Source organism: Vombatus ursinus, unplaced genomic scaffold (assembly GCF_900497805.2).
Source record: "Vombatus ursinus unplaced genomic scaffold, bare-nosed wombat genome assembly UNPS02015255.1, whole genome shotgun sequence".
Lineage (NCBI taxonomy): Eukaryota > Metazoa > Chordata > Mammalia > Diprotodontia > Vombatidae > Vombatus > Vombatus ursinus.
Window position 1 is genome coordinate 37,056,262 of NW_020955033.1, and position 21,971 is coordinate 37,078,232.

At 37.0% G+C, this 21,971-nt stretch overlaps 1 protein-coding gene across 1 annotated transcript in view; it reads left to right on the forward strand.

The window, feature by feature from the left end:
* LOC114031827 (ras-related protein Rab-31) overlaps positions 1-21,971 on the forward strand; it is a 182,910-nt gene that overhangs the window by 108,150 nt on the left and 52,789 nt on the right. The window contains exons 4-5 of the mRNA XM_027846962.1: positions 15,578-15,649; positions 17,140-17,246. Of these exons, the coding sequence (XP_027702763.1) occupies positions 15,578-15,649; positions 17,140-17,246 (179 nt within the window). The remainder of the gene's footprint in view (positions 1-15,577; positions 15,650-17,139; positions 17,247-21,971) is intronic.

Genomic DNA, 21,971 nt, shown 5'->3' on the forward strand with positions numbered 1-21,971 from the left:
AGCCCTCCTATCCCTTAATGTAGAAGCTGCTAAATCTTGTGTTATCCTGATTGTGTTTCCATAATACTTGAATTGTTTCTTTCTGGCTGCTTACAATATTTTCTCCTTGATCTGGGAACTCTGGAATTTGGCTACAATATTCCTAGGAGTTTTCCTTTGGAGATCTCTTTCAGGAAGTGATGGGTGGATTCTTTCCATTTCTATTTTACCCTCTGGTTCTAGAATATCAGGAAGTTTTCCTTGATAATTATTTGAAAGATGACGTTTAGGCTCTTTTTTTGATCATGGCTTTGAGATAGTCCAATAATTTTTAAATTCTCTCTCCTGGATCTATTTTCCAGGTCAGTTGTTTTTCCAATGAGATATTTCACATTGTCTTCTATTTTTTCATTCTTTTGGTTTTGTTTTACGATGTCTTAATTTCTCATGAAGTCACTAGCTTCTATTTCCTTCATTCTAATTTTTAAGGAAGTACTTTCTTCAGTGAGCTTTTGGACTTTCTTTTCCATTGGACCAATTCTGCTTTTTAAGGCATTCTTCTCATTGGCTTTTTGGACCTCTTTTGCCATTGGGTTAGGCTATTTTTAAGGTGTTATTTTCTTCAGGATTTTTTTGGGTCTCCTTTAGCAAGCTGTTGACTTGTTTTTCATGATTTTCTTGCGTCACTCTCATTTCTCTTCCTAGTTTTTCCTCTACTTATCTTACTTGTTTTCTCAAAATCCTTTCTGAGCTCTTTCGTGGCCTGAGACTGATTCATATTTTTCTTGGAGGCTTTGGATCTGGGAACTTTGACTTTGTTGTCTTCTTCTAGTTGTATGTTTTGATCTTCTTTGTCACCAAAGAAAGATTCTATGGTCTGACTTTTTTTTTTGCACAATTTACTCATGTTCCCAGCCAATTACTTGAATTTTAAATTCTTTGTTAAGGTAGATGTCTGCTTCCAGTGTGGAGAATGTACTGTCCCAAACTTCTGGGGTTTTGTGTAGCAGCTTTCAAAGATACTTGTAGAGACCTGTAAATTTTCAGTTCTTTCAAGGTGGTACAATCAAGGGTGAGGTGTTTTACTCCTTTCCTGGCCTGGGCTCTGGTCTATGAGTGACCACAAGCACTCTTTTCAGCCTGGGACTGTAAGGAGGATTCCCTCTCCACTGCCACTATAAGCTCCACCACCCTAGTGCTCCTTCTGGCCCCAGGACCACCACCCAGAACTGTGACCCAGATCCAAGAACAGGCAAAGCAGGAGAATCTTGCCTCAGTACCAGCAAAGAGATCCTTGCAATGCCCCTCTGATCAGCCACTTGATTCCCTCTCAGTCTGGGGGCCAAGAGCTCTGGAAGCAGCTGTTGCCCTGGGACTGTACCAGGATTGGGGCTGGGATAGAGCTTCTTTCTCACTACAGTCACAAACCTTTCCTACTGACCTTATAAGTTGTCTTTGGCGTTTGGGGGTTGAGATGTCTGGAAATCATCATAGCTGCCTGTGATTCAGTCCTCTGAGGCCTACTCTAGGTTTGCTGAGGCCTGGTCTTTGCCTGTGTGCCCATGCTGAACTGTGTTTCTCTCCCAGCCTGGTGCAGTAGACCTTTCCAATCCAGGTTGTCTTGGGCTGGAAATTTGTTTCACTCTGTCTTTTGTGGGTTCTGCTGCTCTAGAATTTGTTTAGAGCCATTTTTACAGGTATTTGGAGGGCTTTGGAGGAGACATCAAACAAGTCACTGCTTTTACTCTGCCATCGTGGCCCTATAACTTCTTGACATGGAGACCAGCCAATATATTGTGATCCTTTCTCTCTGTCTCTTGATATCCTATGGGTATGGAAGCAGTATATGTCTATATGTTATTCTTCTGCTGTCTGAGAAGCACACTTCAATTCTGGTCACATGTCTCTTCGACAGTGTCTTTTATACTACTTTTTGCATGCAATTTTTCATTGGTAATAAGGTACCATCTATTTAGAACCTAAAGCATAGATACAACTATGTCACACACACCCCTCAATAAACTCCAGTGGCTCCCTATCACTTCTGAGATCAAATACAAAATGTGCTGTTTGGCATTCAAAGTCCTTCATAACCAAGCCCCTCTCCTACCTTTCCAGTTTTCTTATACCTTACTTTCCCTCATGTACTCTTTGATTTAGTGACACTGGCCTCCTTGCTATTTCATGAACAAAATACTCTATCTCTCACTGAGGTCATTTTCTCTGGCTGTCCCCAGTGCCTATGATACTCTACCTACTTAACTCCACCTACTGCCTTCCCTTGGGTCCTTGAAGTTCAACTAAAATCCCATCTTTCATAGGAAGCCTTTCCCAATCCCTCTTAATTCTAGTGCTTCCCCTCTGTTATTTTTTTATTTATACAACTTGCTCTGTAGATATTTGTTTGATGTTGCCTCGCCCATTAGATTGTATGCTCCTTGAAGGCAAAGTCTGTCTTTTGCTTCTTTTTTATGTTCCCTAGTGTTTAGCACAATGCCTGACACATAGTAGGTGCCACAGTGTCTATTGATTGATTGATTGACCCACCACACACCTCTTCATTTTTTTTGGGTGGTGACCCACAAATTTGTTACCTTGGAGATTGTATTTCCCAGTTCTCAGACATATAGCATAACTAGAAGAACACTGGAACTAAAAGGATGGTTTTTTGGTTTCAGGCAGAAGCTTGGGGTGCTTGAAAATACTGCAGACATTGCAATCCAGCATTACAATCCAAATGCAATCAAACCTGTTCTCTTCCTCCTTTCCAGTTCTGAGGCAAGCACATTGTCTATCTACTATGTCTATGTAAGATTTTCATGCAAGTGCATCTCTTATTCTGGCAATTACCATTGTTCATCTACTTTTTTTCTGTGTAGATAATTAGGGTTTACTATTGTGAGTGTATCACTAAGTGCCTGTTGAACACTTCTAACTACCTTGATGTTCTTTAGGGACCCCATACATGACATGTCCAAGATGTAACATCTTCCACACTAAACGTACCTCTTTTCCAAATTTCCCTCTTTTGGTTAAAAGTATAACCTTCTCCAGGGTACCCTGATTACTGCCCCTCCCCCCAGCTGTTGGTGGATTTTCCCTCCTCATATTTTCTCGGGCTTAGGTGTCTGTATATTGTATTTCTCTTTCTTTGAAGGTAGGGAGTGTTTCATCTTTTTTATTGTGTCTCTAGAACCTAGCACAGCAACATGTATATTGTAGGTACCTAGTAAATGATGGCTAAATTGAATCAAAAACAGGTTCTTGCATCCTGTGGCAAAGGATAGAAAAGTCTATGAGGGAATACTACCTGTATGCCTTATTACTTAGGTTTCCACAAAATATGTGAAAAAATGAGAGCCTATTCTTTGGTTCCCAGCTTATATTTTCCTATCTTTAGGGCACATCACATTTCCTTTATCCTTCACTTATTTTTGGTCCCTTAGATCAGTAGTCCTTGATAACATTTTTAACTTAATTATGACATTTATTTTGGAAGAAATTTGATGTGAATGTGGAAAATGAGAAGAGGAGCTAATAAATAAATATTAATGTAACAGTGTAGGAGAGCCTATGATAGATTTTTTTCTCACCTAGGACTGCATTATTTTCTTCAAATATGAAGAGCTACAATCATGTCTGATAGGGGAAGAAGATGACTTAGATCTGTGTGTACATGAATTTTAAACTTCTAGACAATTATCTTTTATCTGCCAACTCAGAGAAGCAATGAGGAGACATAGTTCATTGTCTCTATGACTTCTGAGCCATCAGTGGCCGCAGTTTCTTTATTGTAAAGTTAGAGGATTGAATCAAAAAAGTCCCTTTCAATTTAAATTTTTGTGACTATAACTGAATAAAAAAGTTCACATTTTAGAGATGGCATGGTATTCTGTGTGGAGCACTGAACTTGGATCCTGAAGACATGATTTTGAGTTCCTGCTCTGACAATTACCAGTGTTTTAGCTGTGAGCACATCATAACCTTTCTTAGATTCAGTGTCCTCATCTGTAAACATGGAGATAATAAGTGTACTATGTAATTCAGATAATTGCTGAGGATAAACTCTAAAGCACTATATATATTATATATATAATATATATAAACACACATAAACATATATATGATAATTTATGTGTGTTTCTCTATAATTAGAGAAAGTGTCTGTATTTATATTTTATCATTACTTTCTGTGAGGGGAGGGCAGAAGTTTGGATATAACTTCAGGGGCAAAGATTGTCAGCTCTATCCTGACCCTCCAGTATTGCTAATTGAAGCTCCAAAATAATGTTCATGGCTTTGGTGCTATCTATTATCTATCATCCAGGGGGCAAGTTAGAGGTTATAAGGAATTTGCTCATCCCTTCAATCAGGCTTCATGGGTGTGGGGAGGTTCTTATTAAAGAGGAAGTATAGTATTCAAAAAGTTAGACTTGAACTCAAAGACTCTGCTGTGCTGGCTAGGTATGACTGTGGGTCTGACTCACAAAAGAGACAAAATTGTTCTGAGGCTTGCTTATAAAAGAGTTGACTCACAATACTCCCCTTTGAGGAATAAACCACCTTGTAGATACAATTCAGTAGGGAAGCAGCAGATGGCAATAACATTTCAGTGATGAAGCAGCCTACTAGCAAATTCATCAAAAAAGAGCAGATGGCAGTAAACTCTCAGTGGAAAAGCAGCAGATGGCAGCTCAATAGAGAAAGCAACACAGTAGATGACATCATTAATTATGTGAGGAAGCAGCAAGAGGCAGCTTCAAGGGGCAGAGAGGTGTTTCAGCTGGAATGTAGCCCTAGAAGTGTGAGTTGTCTGGATTATTATGAATATTCCCTTTCTCGCCAGTAATATGAAAGCTGTGGGAGGCAGTATCTCTGTATTGCCTTTGTTATTTCCCTTGCTATTCTGTGTCCTATAGTTTGGTCTAATAAAAAAGAACATTTCATTGGGACTTGTGAGCTGTGGTTTTGATTAGATGCTGATGCAGGGCGTACCAGGAACTTGAAGGTAGCATTCAAGAGGCTTGTAGAGGGGGTACCTGAGCTAAATGATTTGTATTTTACCTTTCCAAAAGAGGAAGAGGAAGGAGAAGGGATAAAAAGATCAGGTTGCTTCTAAATCTAGGAGACTTTCTAATAAGATTTTTAAACCCTATGTATCTTGAAGTCAGAGATGGCCAAACAAATGATCCTGGAAGATGGTTTCTGTTGGATTTTAATATACCTTTGTGCAATCTGGATATCATAGTTTTTGTTCAGAGTTAGATTTCTATAGTTTTTCTGCCTACAGAGTGGGTCCAAATAAAACTTGCAAAGCATTTGCTGAATGGTACTGAAAGAACCCTAAGACATAAAACTTTCCATTCACACCCTGCCAGCTGAGAATGTCGGGAATGTCAAGAATTTTCTTTTTTACCACTTCTCCCTTTCTCAGAAACCCAATAGTAGCCTGGTCTTGTTTTGATTTTCTGCTCTTGCCTCTTTTTCATAATCTAGGGTTTGAGGGTTTTTGCAAGGTTTCTGATTAAGTTCACAGGACAGGAGACAGGCCTGAGAGTGAACCATAGGGGCCTGTGCAAGCCAAGAAAACTTAGAAGGCAAGGTTTCAGTCTCACTGTAAGTGGGTCTCCAGGGACAGACTATTCACTGAAAAGTGAAACGCATAGTTAAGGTCCAGAGTACATTGCCAGAGAATTCTAGCTTGATTGTTTCTCATTTGTAAAGGTACAGCCCAGCTGGAGCCAGATGTTCATTCTAAGCTATCATTTATTTTCCACCACTGCTCATTTTTTACATGGAACATCAATATGTGGAATTTTGCTCTCATAGAATTTATGATATCACAAATCTGCATTTAAGGAATTTTTTCTGAGGCTCTATGGGTGGTCTGAAAGGCTTAGAAACTTGCTTGGGGCAATGTTGGGTTTTGGTGGCCCCCCACAACGTATGTAAACTCAGGCTGGAGTAAAGCTTGGGCTAATAAAGGATGCCATAACACTATCATTTATTTGGTGCTTACTATATGCCAGGCATTGTGCTAGGTTCTGTCAATCAGTCAATCAGTAAACATTTATTTAGGCCCTACTATGTGCCAACCACAGTGCCAAGCACTGGGGATACAAAAAGGGACAAAAGAAAAAAAAAGTTCCTGCCCTCTAGGAGTTTCCATCATTTTTCTGAATGTATAACAAGAGTTATTCATAGATTGCCTAAGAGTCTGAGGAAAGATTTCAGTTAGTCCATAACCTTCCATAGGAAAAAAAATTACATGTTTGTTTTCCCTAATTGCAACTGAAATTTTGCATTTCCTTCAATTATGAATTAAAAAAAAACCTAAAAAACAAAAAAACCCACATTACTTGGAGGAAAAAAAATGGATTTCACCAGACTGCCAAAGGGGTCCAGGACAGAAAAAAAAGGTTAAGAACCTCTAATGTAGAGAATAGAAAGAGAAAGTGGAAGTTATGCTGCAGTAGATGACAACTAGCTAAGAAAGTAAGGAGAATGCAGGGTTGGGGTAAAAATGAATTCCCACCAGTATTAGGCTGGAGCTCCTCTTTTGTGTGAAAAGTTTTCTGTGATCACAGAACAAGTCATGGAGTTATAGATCCGAAAGCTTGGGAAATCATTTAATCTAACCACCATGTTTTACAGCTGAGGAAGCTGAAAGGAGACCTTGAGAGGATGCAGAGACAAGCGATGGGACTGGGATGAGAACCCAGATTTTCTCTTACTTTAGGGTTCATTTTATCTACAACCCACCACCCCATCCTGCTGTGGTAGTCAAAGAGCTGGAACAAGTGAGCCAGGGGCCAAAGACGGATAATTGGGACAAGTTAAAACAGAGGGAGGGGCAAAACCCTAATGCCCTTATTCTAATTTATTAGCTATGGGAATGAATTTTTTTTCTTTTAAGTGTTAATAACGCATTTGGGAACAACATTTAATATCCATAAATTTGCTTCAGATAACTTTAAAATGACTTAGCATTTATTTGAATACTAGGATATCTGTAATTGTAGGGTCATAGATTGAGTTGAAAGGGGCATTAGAGACCACTAAGTTCAACCTCCTTATTTCACAGCTGAGGAAACTGAGGCATAGAGAAGTTAAGTGACTTGCCTGAGATCATATGGCTAATATTTGTAGGTTACTTTGTGAGACGGAGAGGTTAGAGAATGGAGAATATTGGGTGGTATATATTAGAAGAATGGTTTTTTTTTCTTTTTTTAAATAGAGACTTAATTTGCTAGGGCAAGAAGGAAGGGTTAGAGAAGAGAATAATAGGATTGAGGTTGACTCTTCATTTCCTTTTAGTCTTACTTCCTGAGGAGTGAAGGAGTCAGCACTTCAGACTTTGAAGTTCTGGAGAAAGCTGGCTGGGGGCTTGTAAGTAACTTTGGGAAATTGGTGGGGTCCCCAGAATTTTAGGGTCAGTAGTGATTTTGGAGGCACTACAGTATAATGGCAAGAGCACTGGCCTAGGGGAGCCAAGAGACTTGGGTTAGATTCTTTTGTTTTTATATCACTGCATCCCTAATAATAGAGATAGCCTTTATAATAAAGAATAAAAAAGAGAAAAAAGCCAGATTACCAAAAATAAATACAAATAAACACCAAAAATAAAACTTGAAAAAGCCTAATGTTATATCCAGTGTTCCATACCCATAGTTGTCCACTAAAACAATGTAGGAATATGCCTTCTTATATTTCTTCTCTGACACCAAGCTTGGTCATTACAATTTTCTTCAATTAAACTTTTATTTTTTTCATTCAATGAAAATCTGCCTTCTTTTTTTCCCTCTCTCCTCCATTCCTCTTCCATTGGGAAAGAAAGAAAAACAAAACCTTAGTTACAAACAACGATATTCAAACAAAATAAATTTCTCCATTGGCTGTGTCAAAAAAAATCTCCTTCTTCACTTTGAATCCATTACCTCATCATGAGTCTTCTGGAATTGTGGTTGGTTATAATTTCACAGCATTCAGTTTCAATTGTTCTGTTGTTCTTGCGATCTACATTATTGTAGTCATTGTGTATATTGTGTTCCTGGTTCTGTTTATTTTACTCTGCATCTGTTCGTAGATCTTCCCATCTTTTTCCATGTTCATATTCAGCATTTTTTACAGCACAATGATATTCCATTACCTTGATGTAATGCAAGTTTAGATATTCTCCAAAAACCTTCTATTTTGTTTCCACTTGTTTGCTAATAGGAAAAATGCTGCTATAAACTGGTATATGTGGGGCCTTTCTTGTGTCATTGACCTTCTTACAGTATATGCCTAACAATAGGATCTCTGGGTCAAGGAATAAGGACATTTTTAGACTATGCTTTGATATTATTTTATTTTATTTTTTCAGTTAATATAAATTTATTTTGTCTCCCTCCTACCTTGGCCTCCCAAATGAAAAAGAAAAACAAAACTCTTGTAATAAATATGCATAATCATGCAAAATAAATTCATACATTGGTCATCTCAAAAATATACATCTAAACCTGTATCCTGAGTCTATTATCTCTCTTGTCTAGACGATGATTTTCAAGTGCTCATACCATTTCTAAGACACTGTGAGTGGAAGGGAGTAATGATAAACAAGCAGGTCATTTATTTGTTTTTATGAAGAACACTAAGGAGAGAACCCAAAATATTTGTTTTAGGGGAAAAGGTTAGCATTTCAAGAATTCCCTATGGGGTTACTTCTGAATGATTAGAAGGCATCTGAAAATTATCTGGATGGACAGTTTACCGGGCCTTTAGGCTGTTCTGTTGTATAGCTAGTGAAGAGAAATTGCAGACTGGAATCTTTTGTTCTAGTCCTGAGATATTCGACCTTTCAAGGACAGGTTTTTTTACATACTCTCCATGATTATGTTTTACTTCCAAATGGCTTTATAATTGGATTGCTCTCACTCCTCCCTTTCCCTAAATATATTATGTCATTTTGTATATTAACAGTATTAGGTGGATTTTATTTAATATTTGTGGTAGGTCAGAAGTGATTTTTCTTTCCAACCTGCACAAAAACTATCCCTTGGTCACAAATGTGGGTTTTGGTGGCTGACCTCTTTAACTTTTGACTCATTAATAGTCCAAGGCCCCAGCAAAGAAAAATCTTTTGACGAGGCTCCCCAGAAGATTTATTTAGAAATGATTCCATTTCCAGGAAGGAGCTGGAGAGCAACGCATTATAAACAGAGTACTCTTCAATAATTCACAAGACAGACCCACCAACGGCCATTTAAGGGTCAGTTTATGGCTTAACCATTAAAAATGAGCTCTCTCTTTTTACAAAATATCTGTCCTTTGCTGTTCTTTCCATTTAAGCTTCGATCATGGTAGCTTCCTGAAAAGTCTCCATACAGTCTCTCTTGCTTTGGGTACTTGGATCGAATATTGCTATGGGTGGTCACTTTTAAAAAAATAGACCTAGTGCATGATATTAACTCAGCCAGGTTGTTTCATGTGAATCTTCTGTACTGAGTTTAATGAGAAGTGAGTTGCACAGAAATAAAATTTAATTTTCCCACTTAAATAACAATTCTTCTAATTTTCCTTTCACATCACCAAGCACTAATTATTAACATTATCATTATTATTTATTAACACATTCTGACATTTGTATTTACTCTATATAGACTTTGTATTTTCTTACCTGTTTATTATTCTTTTCTCTTTTCCCTCCACCCCTCCAATAGGATATAAATTCCTTGAGAGTAGAGACAACACAAGTATTTCAGTGCACGAGGGGAATAGGCTGGCCCAAGAAAGATACCCAGGAATAGTGGTTTAGTGGCTAGAATGCTGGGCTTGGAGTCAGGAAGATCTGACTTCAAATATGGCCTCGCACACTTCACTTACTAGTTGTGTGCCTAAGAGGGTGTTGTAAGGATCAAATGAGATAATTGTAAGCAGAGTGCCTGGCACACAACAGGAATTATATAAATGGTATTATACTCACTCATTCAGCAAATTCATGTTTGTTGAACGCCTCATATGTTCCCTGCAGTGCAGGGAACCAAAAACAAGCAAAGGACAAAGAATAAGCGTGCTAGCCAGATTAATCCCTCTTCCAGGCCACAGCCCTTAAAGTACTTGAAGAAAACTATCATGTCATAGAGTTGTGGGATTATAGATTTTGATCTGGAAGGGAACTTTGAGGTCACTGAGTCTAAACCCTTCCTCCCTCATTTTACAGATGAGGAAACTGAGGCTGATAGAGGTTAAGGGACTTGCTTAGGCTCACACAGTGATCTGGATGCCTCCTCTAAAGGGTATATTTTATGAAACTATAAGAATGGAACAAGCAGACTTTAAAAACTGATTGTCTAGAGCAGACAGCATCTTTGTAGTCATATCATGGATTGAAAAGAGCTGAGAACATGAGATCTAGTAGTGCTTGTTGTTTATTGATTACTCCTCTCCCTCAAATTTGCTGCAGCGAAATAGAAACTTGTATGCTCTCCTCCAACAAGGAGTTTCTCGTATATGAAAATATCTCATGTATGTACAATATTCTTTGACAAATGTAATACAGAAATAACTGTTCCATGATCATCTCATTATTAACTTCAAACAAAGCACAAAACATAAAGAGAGAGTGTTCACCACTGTCAGGAAAGATGTCTTGGGCAAGGTCCAAATGGAAGAGGGAGTCCTTCTAGATAGTGAACTAGAGGAAAGATCTTCCAGGTCCTTCATTGGTTGAGTATGACTTTGTGCTGATTGCATAAAGCCAACCCCACTCCAAAATTACAGAACTAAGTCCTCAGTGAAATTCAAGAGTGTTCAAAAGAGATTAGCTTAACAATCCATGTAGAAAAAAATGCATGAAAAAAGGCTCTTAGATAGACTGTACCATGCAGTTGAATAGCTGATCCACTGAGTACATATAATAAATTCAATACATACATACATACATACATCTGGGATAGGTAACATAGATGGACAATGAGTGAGACTCAGAATTAAATGGGAGAAAAAGAGCAGGGTGGGTTGCATTTGGGAAATTGTGCAAACCTTCTAATGATCCCAAGTGGTTCCCATGTAAAGACCCATCTTTTCAACATAAATGTTCTCCTGTTAATGCTCTATAGTTGTAAACCTTGGAGTAACAAAAATCTGAGTGATTAAAGTTGCAGATAACCCAGAGAGTAACGGAGATTCTCATGATCAATGCAAGTGGACTGCAACACAAATGTGATGATGAGTTCTGCTGGCAAAGTGATGGAAGGTATTTTCTTTTTCAGGAAAAGTATGATCTAGATGAATTAGTCATGTGGAAAGAGAAAGACATGACAGACAGTTCCCCATTGGTATACTTCAGTGTCAAAAAAAACCAAGGGGAAGGTCTTCAGTACATTGGTGGGTTGATCTTGAAACTGAACTAAGATCTCCTAGGTGGTTCTCTGATCTCACAGAAAAGTGACTGAATCAGGTCAGAGGTATCTTGGGTTGATCTGCTTTGGTCAGATCATATCTGGAACATTATATTCAGTTCTAGGTAATACCTTTTAAGAAATACATTGATAAGGTGGAAAGTGTCCTGAGAGAGAACAACCAGGATGATGAAGGGGCTAGAGTTCATGCTGTATGAGGATCAGTTGAAGAAAATGGGGATGAAAAGAAGACATAAAAGCGTACATAATAGCTGTTTTCAAATGTTTGATGAACTGTCCTGTGGAGGGAATAGCTGTATTCTTCTTGGCTCCACAGGGCAAAGCTAAGAGCAATGAGTGGTAGTTGCAAAAAGTTAATTCAAAGTTAATCCAATTAGATTTGATTTCCATAAAATTTCTTAACTATTGGAGCTAACTAAAAGTGGAACAGGCTGCCTCAAGGACTAGTAATTCCCCTTACTTGTCCTATAGGTCATAGAGAGATCCTTTTTCAGGTACAGGCTGATCTGAAGTCCCTTCTGACTCCTCAGATTTTTGTAATTCTGTGACACCAGTCATGATTCAGGATTTAACTAATCTGGTCTGGTCTGGTCTTTGGAATGCACCCTGTGGCATTTTCTCATGCTATTTGATGACTCTGACCTTGGATACCATGGCCTCTTGTTCCAAGAAACAGATGACTGGAAAAAGTCACCAATTACCATTTAATAATGTTTCCTCTATGATTTAACTTACATGACTCTTAGTTTTCCAAGGAGCATATTGTATGATGGATACAACATGACTTTGGGGATCTTGAAAAGAAATACCTTTTTTTTTTCAACCGCTGCCTTCGTCTTCCTTTCAAAATCAAGGATGGGATATACATTTTATTTTGAGCCTTCAGGAAACAGATTTTACAAAATCATAAGAACTTTTCTAAGTCTTTAGTGTATAGTATCTTCCACTCTGACTGACTAGGATGACTTTACAGCAGAGTTAATTCTTTAAACATTTCAGCACTAATTGTTTGCCAGAGATTTATTTCAGCTTTTTGTCTGCAGATCATCAAACATACGAACAAATCAAATTAGAATGCACAAACAGGTGTGTATTGCTAAATTCCAGAACACTATTCTTTATTCTGCAAACAAGAAAAACTATGTTAGACCTTGAATCTCTCCCAGGACTGTAGACAAATATCAGCAATTAGAATTGTGGAGTTTCTGGCTTATAAACTACTCTCTCTCTCTCTCCCTTTTTTTCTTTTCCTTATTCTCTTTCTCCCCAATGTATAATATGATATTAAATAATATATTTAATATATCACTATAACATATATTATTTTAATATTTCATATATAATAGGACCTTTCTTTCCATGAGGAAGTCAGACAGCCTAATAGAAATTATTTAGTTCAACCATGAACTCTCTTTGCAATGGGTCTGCTATATAACTTGAACAAATTATTTAACCTTTCTGTTTCTTATTTTGTAAAACCAGGGATATGATTTTTGACCTTTCTGGATCCTGTGGGGAGTAGAAGGAAGTGAATCTGAAGTGTTTCCTGTTTTATAGAACTTTGTACCCTTGCCTCAGGAACATGCGCTCTTGAATCAGCAGCTTGGTTGATTCCTTTGATTAAGTTTACTTCTGCTGACTAGTGGCACAACTCTTTGACCCTGGACTGACTTCGGATTGTTTGCTTTTTGTCTAATTCCTCTTTTGCCTTTGACACCCCCCCAACTTCCCTTACCCTATGAACCCCTCAGAGCTTTTGTTGAAATAGCTGCTCTGAATTGGACTGAAAAAAATGTCAAAATAGAGGCTACACTTAGGGAATTATAAACTATAATTAATACTTCTTGTCTGTCTAGAGCACGCAATTATACCATAGGGAACTCCAGAACTTGTGGGCTGGAAGTGTATCATTGTTGTCTTTGTAATCCTAGTGCCTGCTACCTAGTAGGCACTTAATAAATGCTTGTTAATTGATTGATTCCCATGGAGCATAGTGACCTACTGATATGTAGGAATTTTTTCTAGGAGGAAATTTTAAGATTCTAGCAAGTGAATTCTTCCTCAGATTTTCAGTTTTTATGGTTATTTTAGATGTTGAAAAATGGTGTCCATCTCCAAAGAAAGAACTGATAGAGTCTAAATGCAAATCAAAGTATACTTTTAAAAACTTTCTGGTTTTTTTTTTTTTTGGTCTGTGTTTTCTTTCACAACATAACTAATACAGAAATATGTTTTGCATGACTGTACATGTATAATCTATATCTAATTGTTTGCCCTCTCAGGGAGTGGGGAAAGGAGGAAGGGAGGGAGAGAATTTGGAACTCAAAATTTTAAAAAACAAAAGTTGAAAATTATTTTTGCATGTAATTTGAAAAAATATATAAAATTTTTCACATTAAAAAAAGAAAGGTATTCATGTATTGATTCCTAAAGGAGGGAGATTTGAAGCAGTGTTCTGACAGTCACTCTGTTAAACGTTGTCAGATTTTAAGACCATGTTCTACCTCTTGTGGCCACAAAACAAACGTTAGATAGTGTATAGATTCAACAGTCACTGCTATTTTTAAAAAAATATATTTTATCGATGCCTTTATATTACAATCATTTGTGTACTGGTGCTGCTAGGTGGAGTAATAAATAGAGTGCTGAGTCTGAAGGCAGGAAGATCTGAGTACAAATCCCACCTCAAACATTTATTAGCTGTGTGACCCTGGACAAGTCACTTAACCTCTGGTTCAGTTTCCTTTGCTGTAAAACGGGCATAATAATAGCAACTACCTCTCAGGGTTGTTGTGAGGTTAAATTGAAATAAAATTTGTAAAGTACTTTGCAAACCTTAAATCACTATATAAATGCTAGTTGTCATTATCATCTTCTTCTTCATCGTCATCATCATCAAAAAGAACTGCCTCCTTTTTTTTTTCCATGTTGATCAGTGCCATCTTTAATTAGCTGGATATGTAAGATATGTAACTCCTAACAGGTTTGCAAGTGAAATGCTTTCTCTAGACTCAACCATGCTTTTTTAAATAAGGCTAAGCAATCTTAACAACCTCCACAGGAATTCTGTTTCATTTAGAGCTGCGGAATTGGGCCTTCTTGTGTTTAAGAATACATTTTGATGAATTTATAACTGATCTCTTTTCTTTCCAAGCTGGATTCAACAGTCTTTCCTGAACTGGGACTTTGTATACAAATCTGTCAAGTAAAAAATATAACTGTCTGTATTAGGGATAGTTGTTCCCTCTTTCTTTTAATAGTTCAGTGAATTTCTTCTTGCTTCATAGACATTTGGTATTTAAAACTGCAGGGAAAGAAGATAGACTTGGAGGTCTTTACTGGTAAAAGTAGAATGAATTTCCCCAGTTGGAGAGTTCTAGTAATCCAAAAGAAGTAAGAGAAAGGTGACAGTTATTTAATCAATAGATAGATATGTTGAATATTCCTCAGGTTCATGGCTCACTACTAAATCCTCAGGATGATGTCCTTATGATAAAAATCTCTGTGCTGCCTTTCTTCCCTGCTTTCCCCTCCCTTCCTTTTCCCTCTCCCTTCTATTTTTCCTCTTTTTTTCCTACCTTCCTTTCTCCCTCCCTCCATCTTTTCCTTCCTTTCTTCCTTCTTTCTTTCCTAATAAGAATCTTATCACCAATGATATTCTTTTTGTTAAGTCTTTTGAATGAAGTACTTTCTATTCTATGACTTTTTAAAGGTCTTAAGATAGTCCAATGTTGTGTGGAGTCAAACTGGAATAGGAGTGTTTTTTTAAGGTCTTTAATCTCTACATTCTCAATGATTCTTCAGCAAAGGTCTGGTGATAACTTGGCATTCTTCTGCCACTCTATCCTAGATACTTTATCTTTTCCCTTGCTATTATATAATTCCCTTGACAGTGATATAGGATAGTAAAATCAGATGACTGAAGAGCAACAGAAAAAAGAAAAATCTTTTAGAAAGAACATTTAAAATGAAATTGAAGTTTGGCAGTCTCCAAAGAAGAGATCCCAGGGTTTTGTAGGTATATACAGAACACTGGGAAATATTCAGTGAAGAGGATTTTAAAATTATTTAATATCACTTTTTAGGAAATTCCAGTGGAAGCCACTATCTTAGATTTGGAACTAGAATTTTGCATTTGGTCTGAAACTACATTAAATATATTTTTGGTCTAATTTTATTCATTCTTCCTTAAACAGTTCCATTCATTGGCACCCATGTACTATCGGGGATCTGCAGCAGCTGTTATAGTGTATGATATCACTAAACAGGTAAGATTGGCCAAATTGAGAAATAATGTATTTCTCCTGACTTAGTATGTGAGGAAGGCCAGGACTCACTCTCTTACTTGGGTCTTTCAAATGTACAGTGGTGGAGTTTATTAGTATGCAGCCTTGCATCAACAGGAAGTAATGATCCTCGGGAGCCAAAGTGGGCTTTTCCATATTGCTTTTATTTCCCAAAGGTCTCGGTGCATGTAGATACACATCCTATCCAGAAATAAATGAGCAAACCAAATCTCATAGAGAGTGGCTGCTTATTAACTTTAAGAAAATATTTTACTTGGACCGTTTATTTGTAGATAGAACTTTGAGAGTCTTCTTGACCAAGTTTTTACTTGTGAAGGCAGAAAAGAATTTGTTTTGCAAAGTTTTGCATATGGTTATAAAATTCCTATTTTCTGTCAATATTCCTATGGCTCTTACTACAGGAAATTTATGATCTTAAAACCCAGAGGTAATATTTATGTATATATATATATATGTATATATATATATACACACATATATACACACACACACACATATGTGTATGTGTGTACACACACATATATATGTATATAAATCTGACAAAGTGAGGTTACAGGATGTGCATTAATGGAACTTTACAGCAGTTTGCTGACATTTTATTTCTCTCCTACAAATTGAATTATTTACTTTTAGTTTTGAAAGGCTGACTCAGAACACTAAGGCATTAGTTTAATGACCCATCACTGATACCATTTATGAATTTGTGCCACTTTTTGCTTCTATGTTCTGTGTTCTTTGGCTCAGTGACTGGAGGGAGGGTATGAATGAAGGACAAAAAAGAAAAACAGACTTCAGAGCACATAAGCTGTTCCTCCTATTGAAGCAAACATGAAAGGAGCCCTCCATCCCAAACAGGATATCATCAGCCTTGTTATCTCTATTTATATAGTGTATAGGATACAACTTTAAAGAAATATTAACTTACAGAAAAAAGGGTTAGTAGAAAACCTTTTCACCTCTTTCAGAGGTTTAATTTTATTCTGCGAATGAGCTTCATATTTTTATAGTATTATTGATCGCTTTTGTTTTTATATCATACTCATTTCTCATTTGCTTCATCCCCTCCTCCACCCTGACCTTATCATAGAAACTTGTCTTATAACAACAAAAACAACAACAAAACAATACAACAACAAAATTCCAATAACACAAAACTGGCCAATTCAGTAACCATATTCAATTACATTTTATGCAATAGTCCCTTACTTTTCTATTGAGAAGAGGGAATTATGTTAAATGTTTCGGATTGTGTGAAAGAATGAATTGTATTTTCAATGATAGTTTTATATTTACATAAAACAGAGAAGTAGCATAAGTCACATTATTCAAGAGAGCCACATGAAAACTCTTTCTTCACCAAACTGGAGTGCACTTGTAATGGCAAGACAATGTTGGATTATAAACAGATTCAAAGAAACTTTCTGAATAATTTGCTTATGCTTTTGATTTAGGATTCTTTTAATACCTTGAAGAAATGGGTGAAAGAATTAAAAGAACATGGTCCAGAAAACATTGTAATGGCCATCGCTGGAAACAAATGTGATCTCTCGGATATTAGGTAATACATACATATATATGCATATGTTTACTTATATGGGTGCAGTTATGGATTATCCTATTAATACTTATGTGCAAATTGAGAAGGTTATGCCAGTGGTGCTACTTCTTAATCTAATCACTTATTTGACTAGTGTCTGATCTTTTCATTCTGGGTCCTGTAGTCCAACCTTTTTATTTTCAAGATGAGAACACTGAAGTCCATAGTCATCAAATGACTTGTCTAAGGCCACATGGCTACTTTACAAGAGGATCTAAGTTTCCAGACTCTTAGTCCAGTGGTCTTTATTCTATTCATCTACCTTGAATAAACAACTATAAATTTGAGAATGAGTTTATCAGTTGAAAAATCAAATCTGCTAAATGTTGGTCAACATTAGCTGTGCCATATAACAGTGACTCAATTATCCTACAGTTAGATTTAGAGCAACTTCAGATTTCCAAACATAGCTGGGTACCTGGCAGTAAGACCCTGATCAACCTTAGCTATCCAAAATATAGTTATGTACCTAGAAGGAAGGGACAGAGTCTTTGAAGGATGAAAAAATATTTCTATGGGCATTCTATTCATTCTGCTTTTTTTCTGTAATTTCCCCCTTATCCCACTGCTTCCTCATAAATAGTTTTAGACATTTGCAACGTGGGTTTTTAGGTCTCCAACTGAAATGAACCCCGGCAGGCCTGAGTATGTAAGTATCTGATGAAAGTACTCTAAAACAAATTGAAAGGGCCAAAGATGGATGTGTAGAAAAAGGTCACAAGGTGAATACCACAGCTTCCAGCTAAGATACATCTCTCTGGTGTGCCAGTTTCATTGAGTAGAGATGAGGTGGTAAGCCTTATTAAGGGAAGAGTTGAGGCTGAGCAGTCTACAGCAACAAGACTGTCCATGAAATTACTCCTTTACCCATTGAACAAATGAAGTGTCAATTCCATGTGTACTTGTACACTCTGCCCTTCAGGGATCCCAGGGACTAAAGGTGTACACATATACCTAGAAACAAACATACTTTGCGTCTGTGTGTATTTTATAAATAGCAACTGAGGCAAACAGGGTTAAGTGGTTTGTCCAGGGTCATACACCTAGTGAGTGTTGGGGGCTGGATCTGAACTCATGTCTTCCTGATTCCAAGCCCAGTGCCCTATACCCTGCACCATCTAGCTGCCTTCTTACAGCTAGCTTTATCTTTTTACAAGTGCAGGGCTCTTAAATTATAGAAAATTACCCTATGAAAATTATAATCAATTACTGCATGATATAGAAAGAGGAAGCAAATTTGTCCAAGTGAAAAATACTGTGATCTCTCACTGCATCCAGGGCCATCTCCAGTCGTCCTGATCTCTATCTGGCCACTGGACTCAGATGGCTCTGGAGGAGAACAAGAGGCTGGTGACTTTGCACAGCCCTGTCTCACTTAAATCCAATTCACTTGCAAGTCATGGCATAACCTTCCTGATGTCATGGTCCTCTTTAAGAATGAAGAACAAACAACAACAATTTTATAAATGCCTATGAACAACAGCTTCAAAAAATAATATTGGGACAATTTCTAAGTAATATCCTACAAATAGTAAATGTACTTTATTCAAAGATGTCCTATAACATTCTTCCTGTTCACTATGAAATCCCTAGAAAAAGCCATCTAGGGGTATCACTTATATTTTCTCACCAAGGTCTATTAATCTCCAGATCTTTTTATTAATCTCCAGGCCTTTTCTCAGGCCTTATATTTCTTGACATCTCTGTAGCATTTGACACCATTGATCACCTTCTCCTTCTAGAAACTATCTCCTCCTTGGCTTTTCATGATGCTACTTTCTTCTGGTCCTTCTCCTATCTGCTTGGAAGCTTTCTTTCAGTCTCTTTTGTGGGATCATTATCTCTGTTCTGCTCTATATGCATGGTTGTACCCCAGGGTGCTGTCCTGGGTCCTGTTCTGTTCTGCGTCTTTTCTTTCAGTGCTCTCATTGGTTCCCATCAGTTCAATTATCATATCTATGCCACTGATACCCAGATCTACGTATCCAGCCTCAGTCTCTTTCTTGAACTCCAGTCCCTTATTACCAGCTGCCTATGGGACATCTCCAAATGGATGTCACACAGGATCTCAAACTCATTATTCCCAAAACAATTCATTTCCCTTCCTTTGTCCTAATCCTCCCTTTTCCTAATTTTTTTATTTCTGTTGAGGGCATAATTATCCCAGGTTTAAAACTCCGGAGTCTTAAGTTGTGGCATAGGTTATTTTTTGTTATATTTGAATAGTATACACAAGCATTAGCCTCATCTTTAAGGGTGAAATACAGCAAAATTTGTATGGTGAGCATACTCTAATATAAACAAACCTGATATATGGAAAAATCCAGATTTATATCAAGGATTATTAGAAGGGTCTCTTTACTTTATAAAAAGGTTAGAGATACATTGTAGTATAGTAGAAAGAACATGAGACTTGGAGACAAACACCCCAAATTCAAGTCTCTGCTCTGCTTTTTACTACCTTTGTGACCTTGCCCAAGTCACTACCCCTCTATAGGCTTCAGTTTCCTAATTTGTAAAAAAGAGAGGGTTGAACAAATTAATTTCTTAAGGTCCCTTCCAATGTTAAATGTAGAATTTGTGATAAGATTTCTTTAAATAGCAAGCTCTTAGTATATTTAAAATGTTTCAATTTACACAAAACTATGTAATGTTGATTTTTTTTTTTGTACTTGACATGGCCCTCAGAATTGTGTATATGGACTACATATGTCTAACCCTTGACCCTGCAGCATCCTAAGGAGGCAGTAGCTCTTAACTTCTCTGTCAGTGCCTCACTGGCCACCTGTAATTTCATTGTTATGGGGGTTCTCTCCCTTGACTCAGATTATAGACCCTTTGTAAGTTAGTAGATAGAATCTGACAGCTGCTGAGGCTGAAACAATTCCTTACCTTGAAGCTAACCTGGTGATAAATCCTTTAAAATTAACCTTGGGGAAAAAACATACAGTCCATAAGTAGGCCCACCAATTAGTAAATTGACTAACTAGGATCATGTTTAAATGTCTATGATCCATTTTAATCCTTGGTTCCTTGAACCATGAAGTCCATAATTTATCGTTATTGATATATACATACATATAATAGTAATATTAACAATAATATTAGCTAGCATTTATATAGTGCTTTAAGATTAGCAAAATGCTTTACAAATATTATCTCATTTGATCCTGACAACAAGCCTGAGAAGTAGGTGCTATTGTTATTCTCATTTTACAAATAAGGAAACTAAGGCAAAAAGAGGTTAAATGACTTGCCTAGGGTCACACAACCATCAAATTTTTGAACTCGTCTCCTAATACCAACTCCAGCACTCTGTCTACTGTGCCACCTAACTACACATATATTTCATTGTATTTTATAAGAGAGCAACTGTGCCAGAAGTAACCCAGGGCATACAGTTATTTCCTCATTAAATTTGTGAAGTTCTGAATCCCCTTAACTCCTTACCTAAGCAATTAGTTAATTTGTCTGCTAAGTGGTTTGAATTCAACTAACGTTTATGAAATGTAGTTAAGTGTTCATTTTGTATTTCCCCTTCTGGATGTAAGCTCGATGAACTCTCATTTCCACATCTTTTTCTTTATAGATTTTCTAGTCCTTAGTTCTGTACATAGTATGTGCTTAATTCATTAATGTAAACATTATTGTATAAGGTACTGTATTTGGCCTTATAGAAGAAATAAAGATGAATTAGACATGGTCCTATCCTCAAACAGCTTCTAGTATGATAAGGGAGATAATATGTGGACCCAGATAGATATGTTGGAAGGTAGGTTATAATAAGTACCACAAAAAAGGCATAAACAAAAGTGCTTTGAAAGTATAAAGAAGGGAGAGAGAGATTTTTGTTACGGGGATTAACAAAGTTTCATAGAAGAGATGGCATTTGAAGAGGGCTTTGAAGTATGTGTAGGATTTCCACAGGTAGAGATAAAGGTTGGGGAAGATATCCAGGGAGAGGGAAAGACAAAGTCAGGGAAAGCATAAAAGGTGATTTTTCAGAAAGGTGGTCCTAAGCTATTGAATAATCATTCATCAAAATAGAATAAGACCCTAATTAATTGTTCAGTTGGCATTCCCAGAATCCTAAGAAGGATAGTAACTCTCTTGGGGTTATAACTAAACCATATACTCATAATTTTGCCTTTTCAGATGGGGTTAGTATACTCCAGAATTATTCCTTTCCTTTTTCCATCACTCCATATGAGAATATGTTTTATTTGGATATTTGATCTTTTTTACTGATATGAGCCTGGATAGAGTTCTGGGGAAATTTGTTATTACCCAGAACTGTCAGCTATGACCCTCCTAGAATCTAATGTGACTTTAGTCCTTTACTTGATATGTCAGCTGTCACCCTTGTCGCTCAGAGATTCATGAAAATGTGTGCCTTGTCACAGAGAGATCTCTACCTACATAATGTTCATTCAGCAGGAACAGGAATTAACATCAACATCCTTCTCTGCAGGAAAAGAGAGTGAATTACAGACTTACCTGACTATGTAACAATGCATTTTAAAACTAAGTTTTCCTTTCACTTATGGCATAGTGCTGCGCAATTTAACCAATTCAACAAACATATATTATAATGCCTACTATGTGTAATGCACCATATTAGGGAATACAGTGATAAAACAAAACAATAAAACAACCCAATCCTTGCTCCCGAGAAGCTTAAATTCA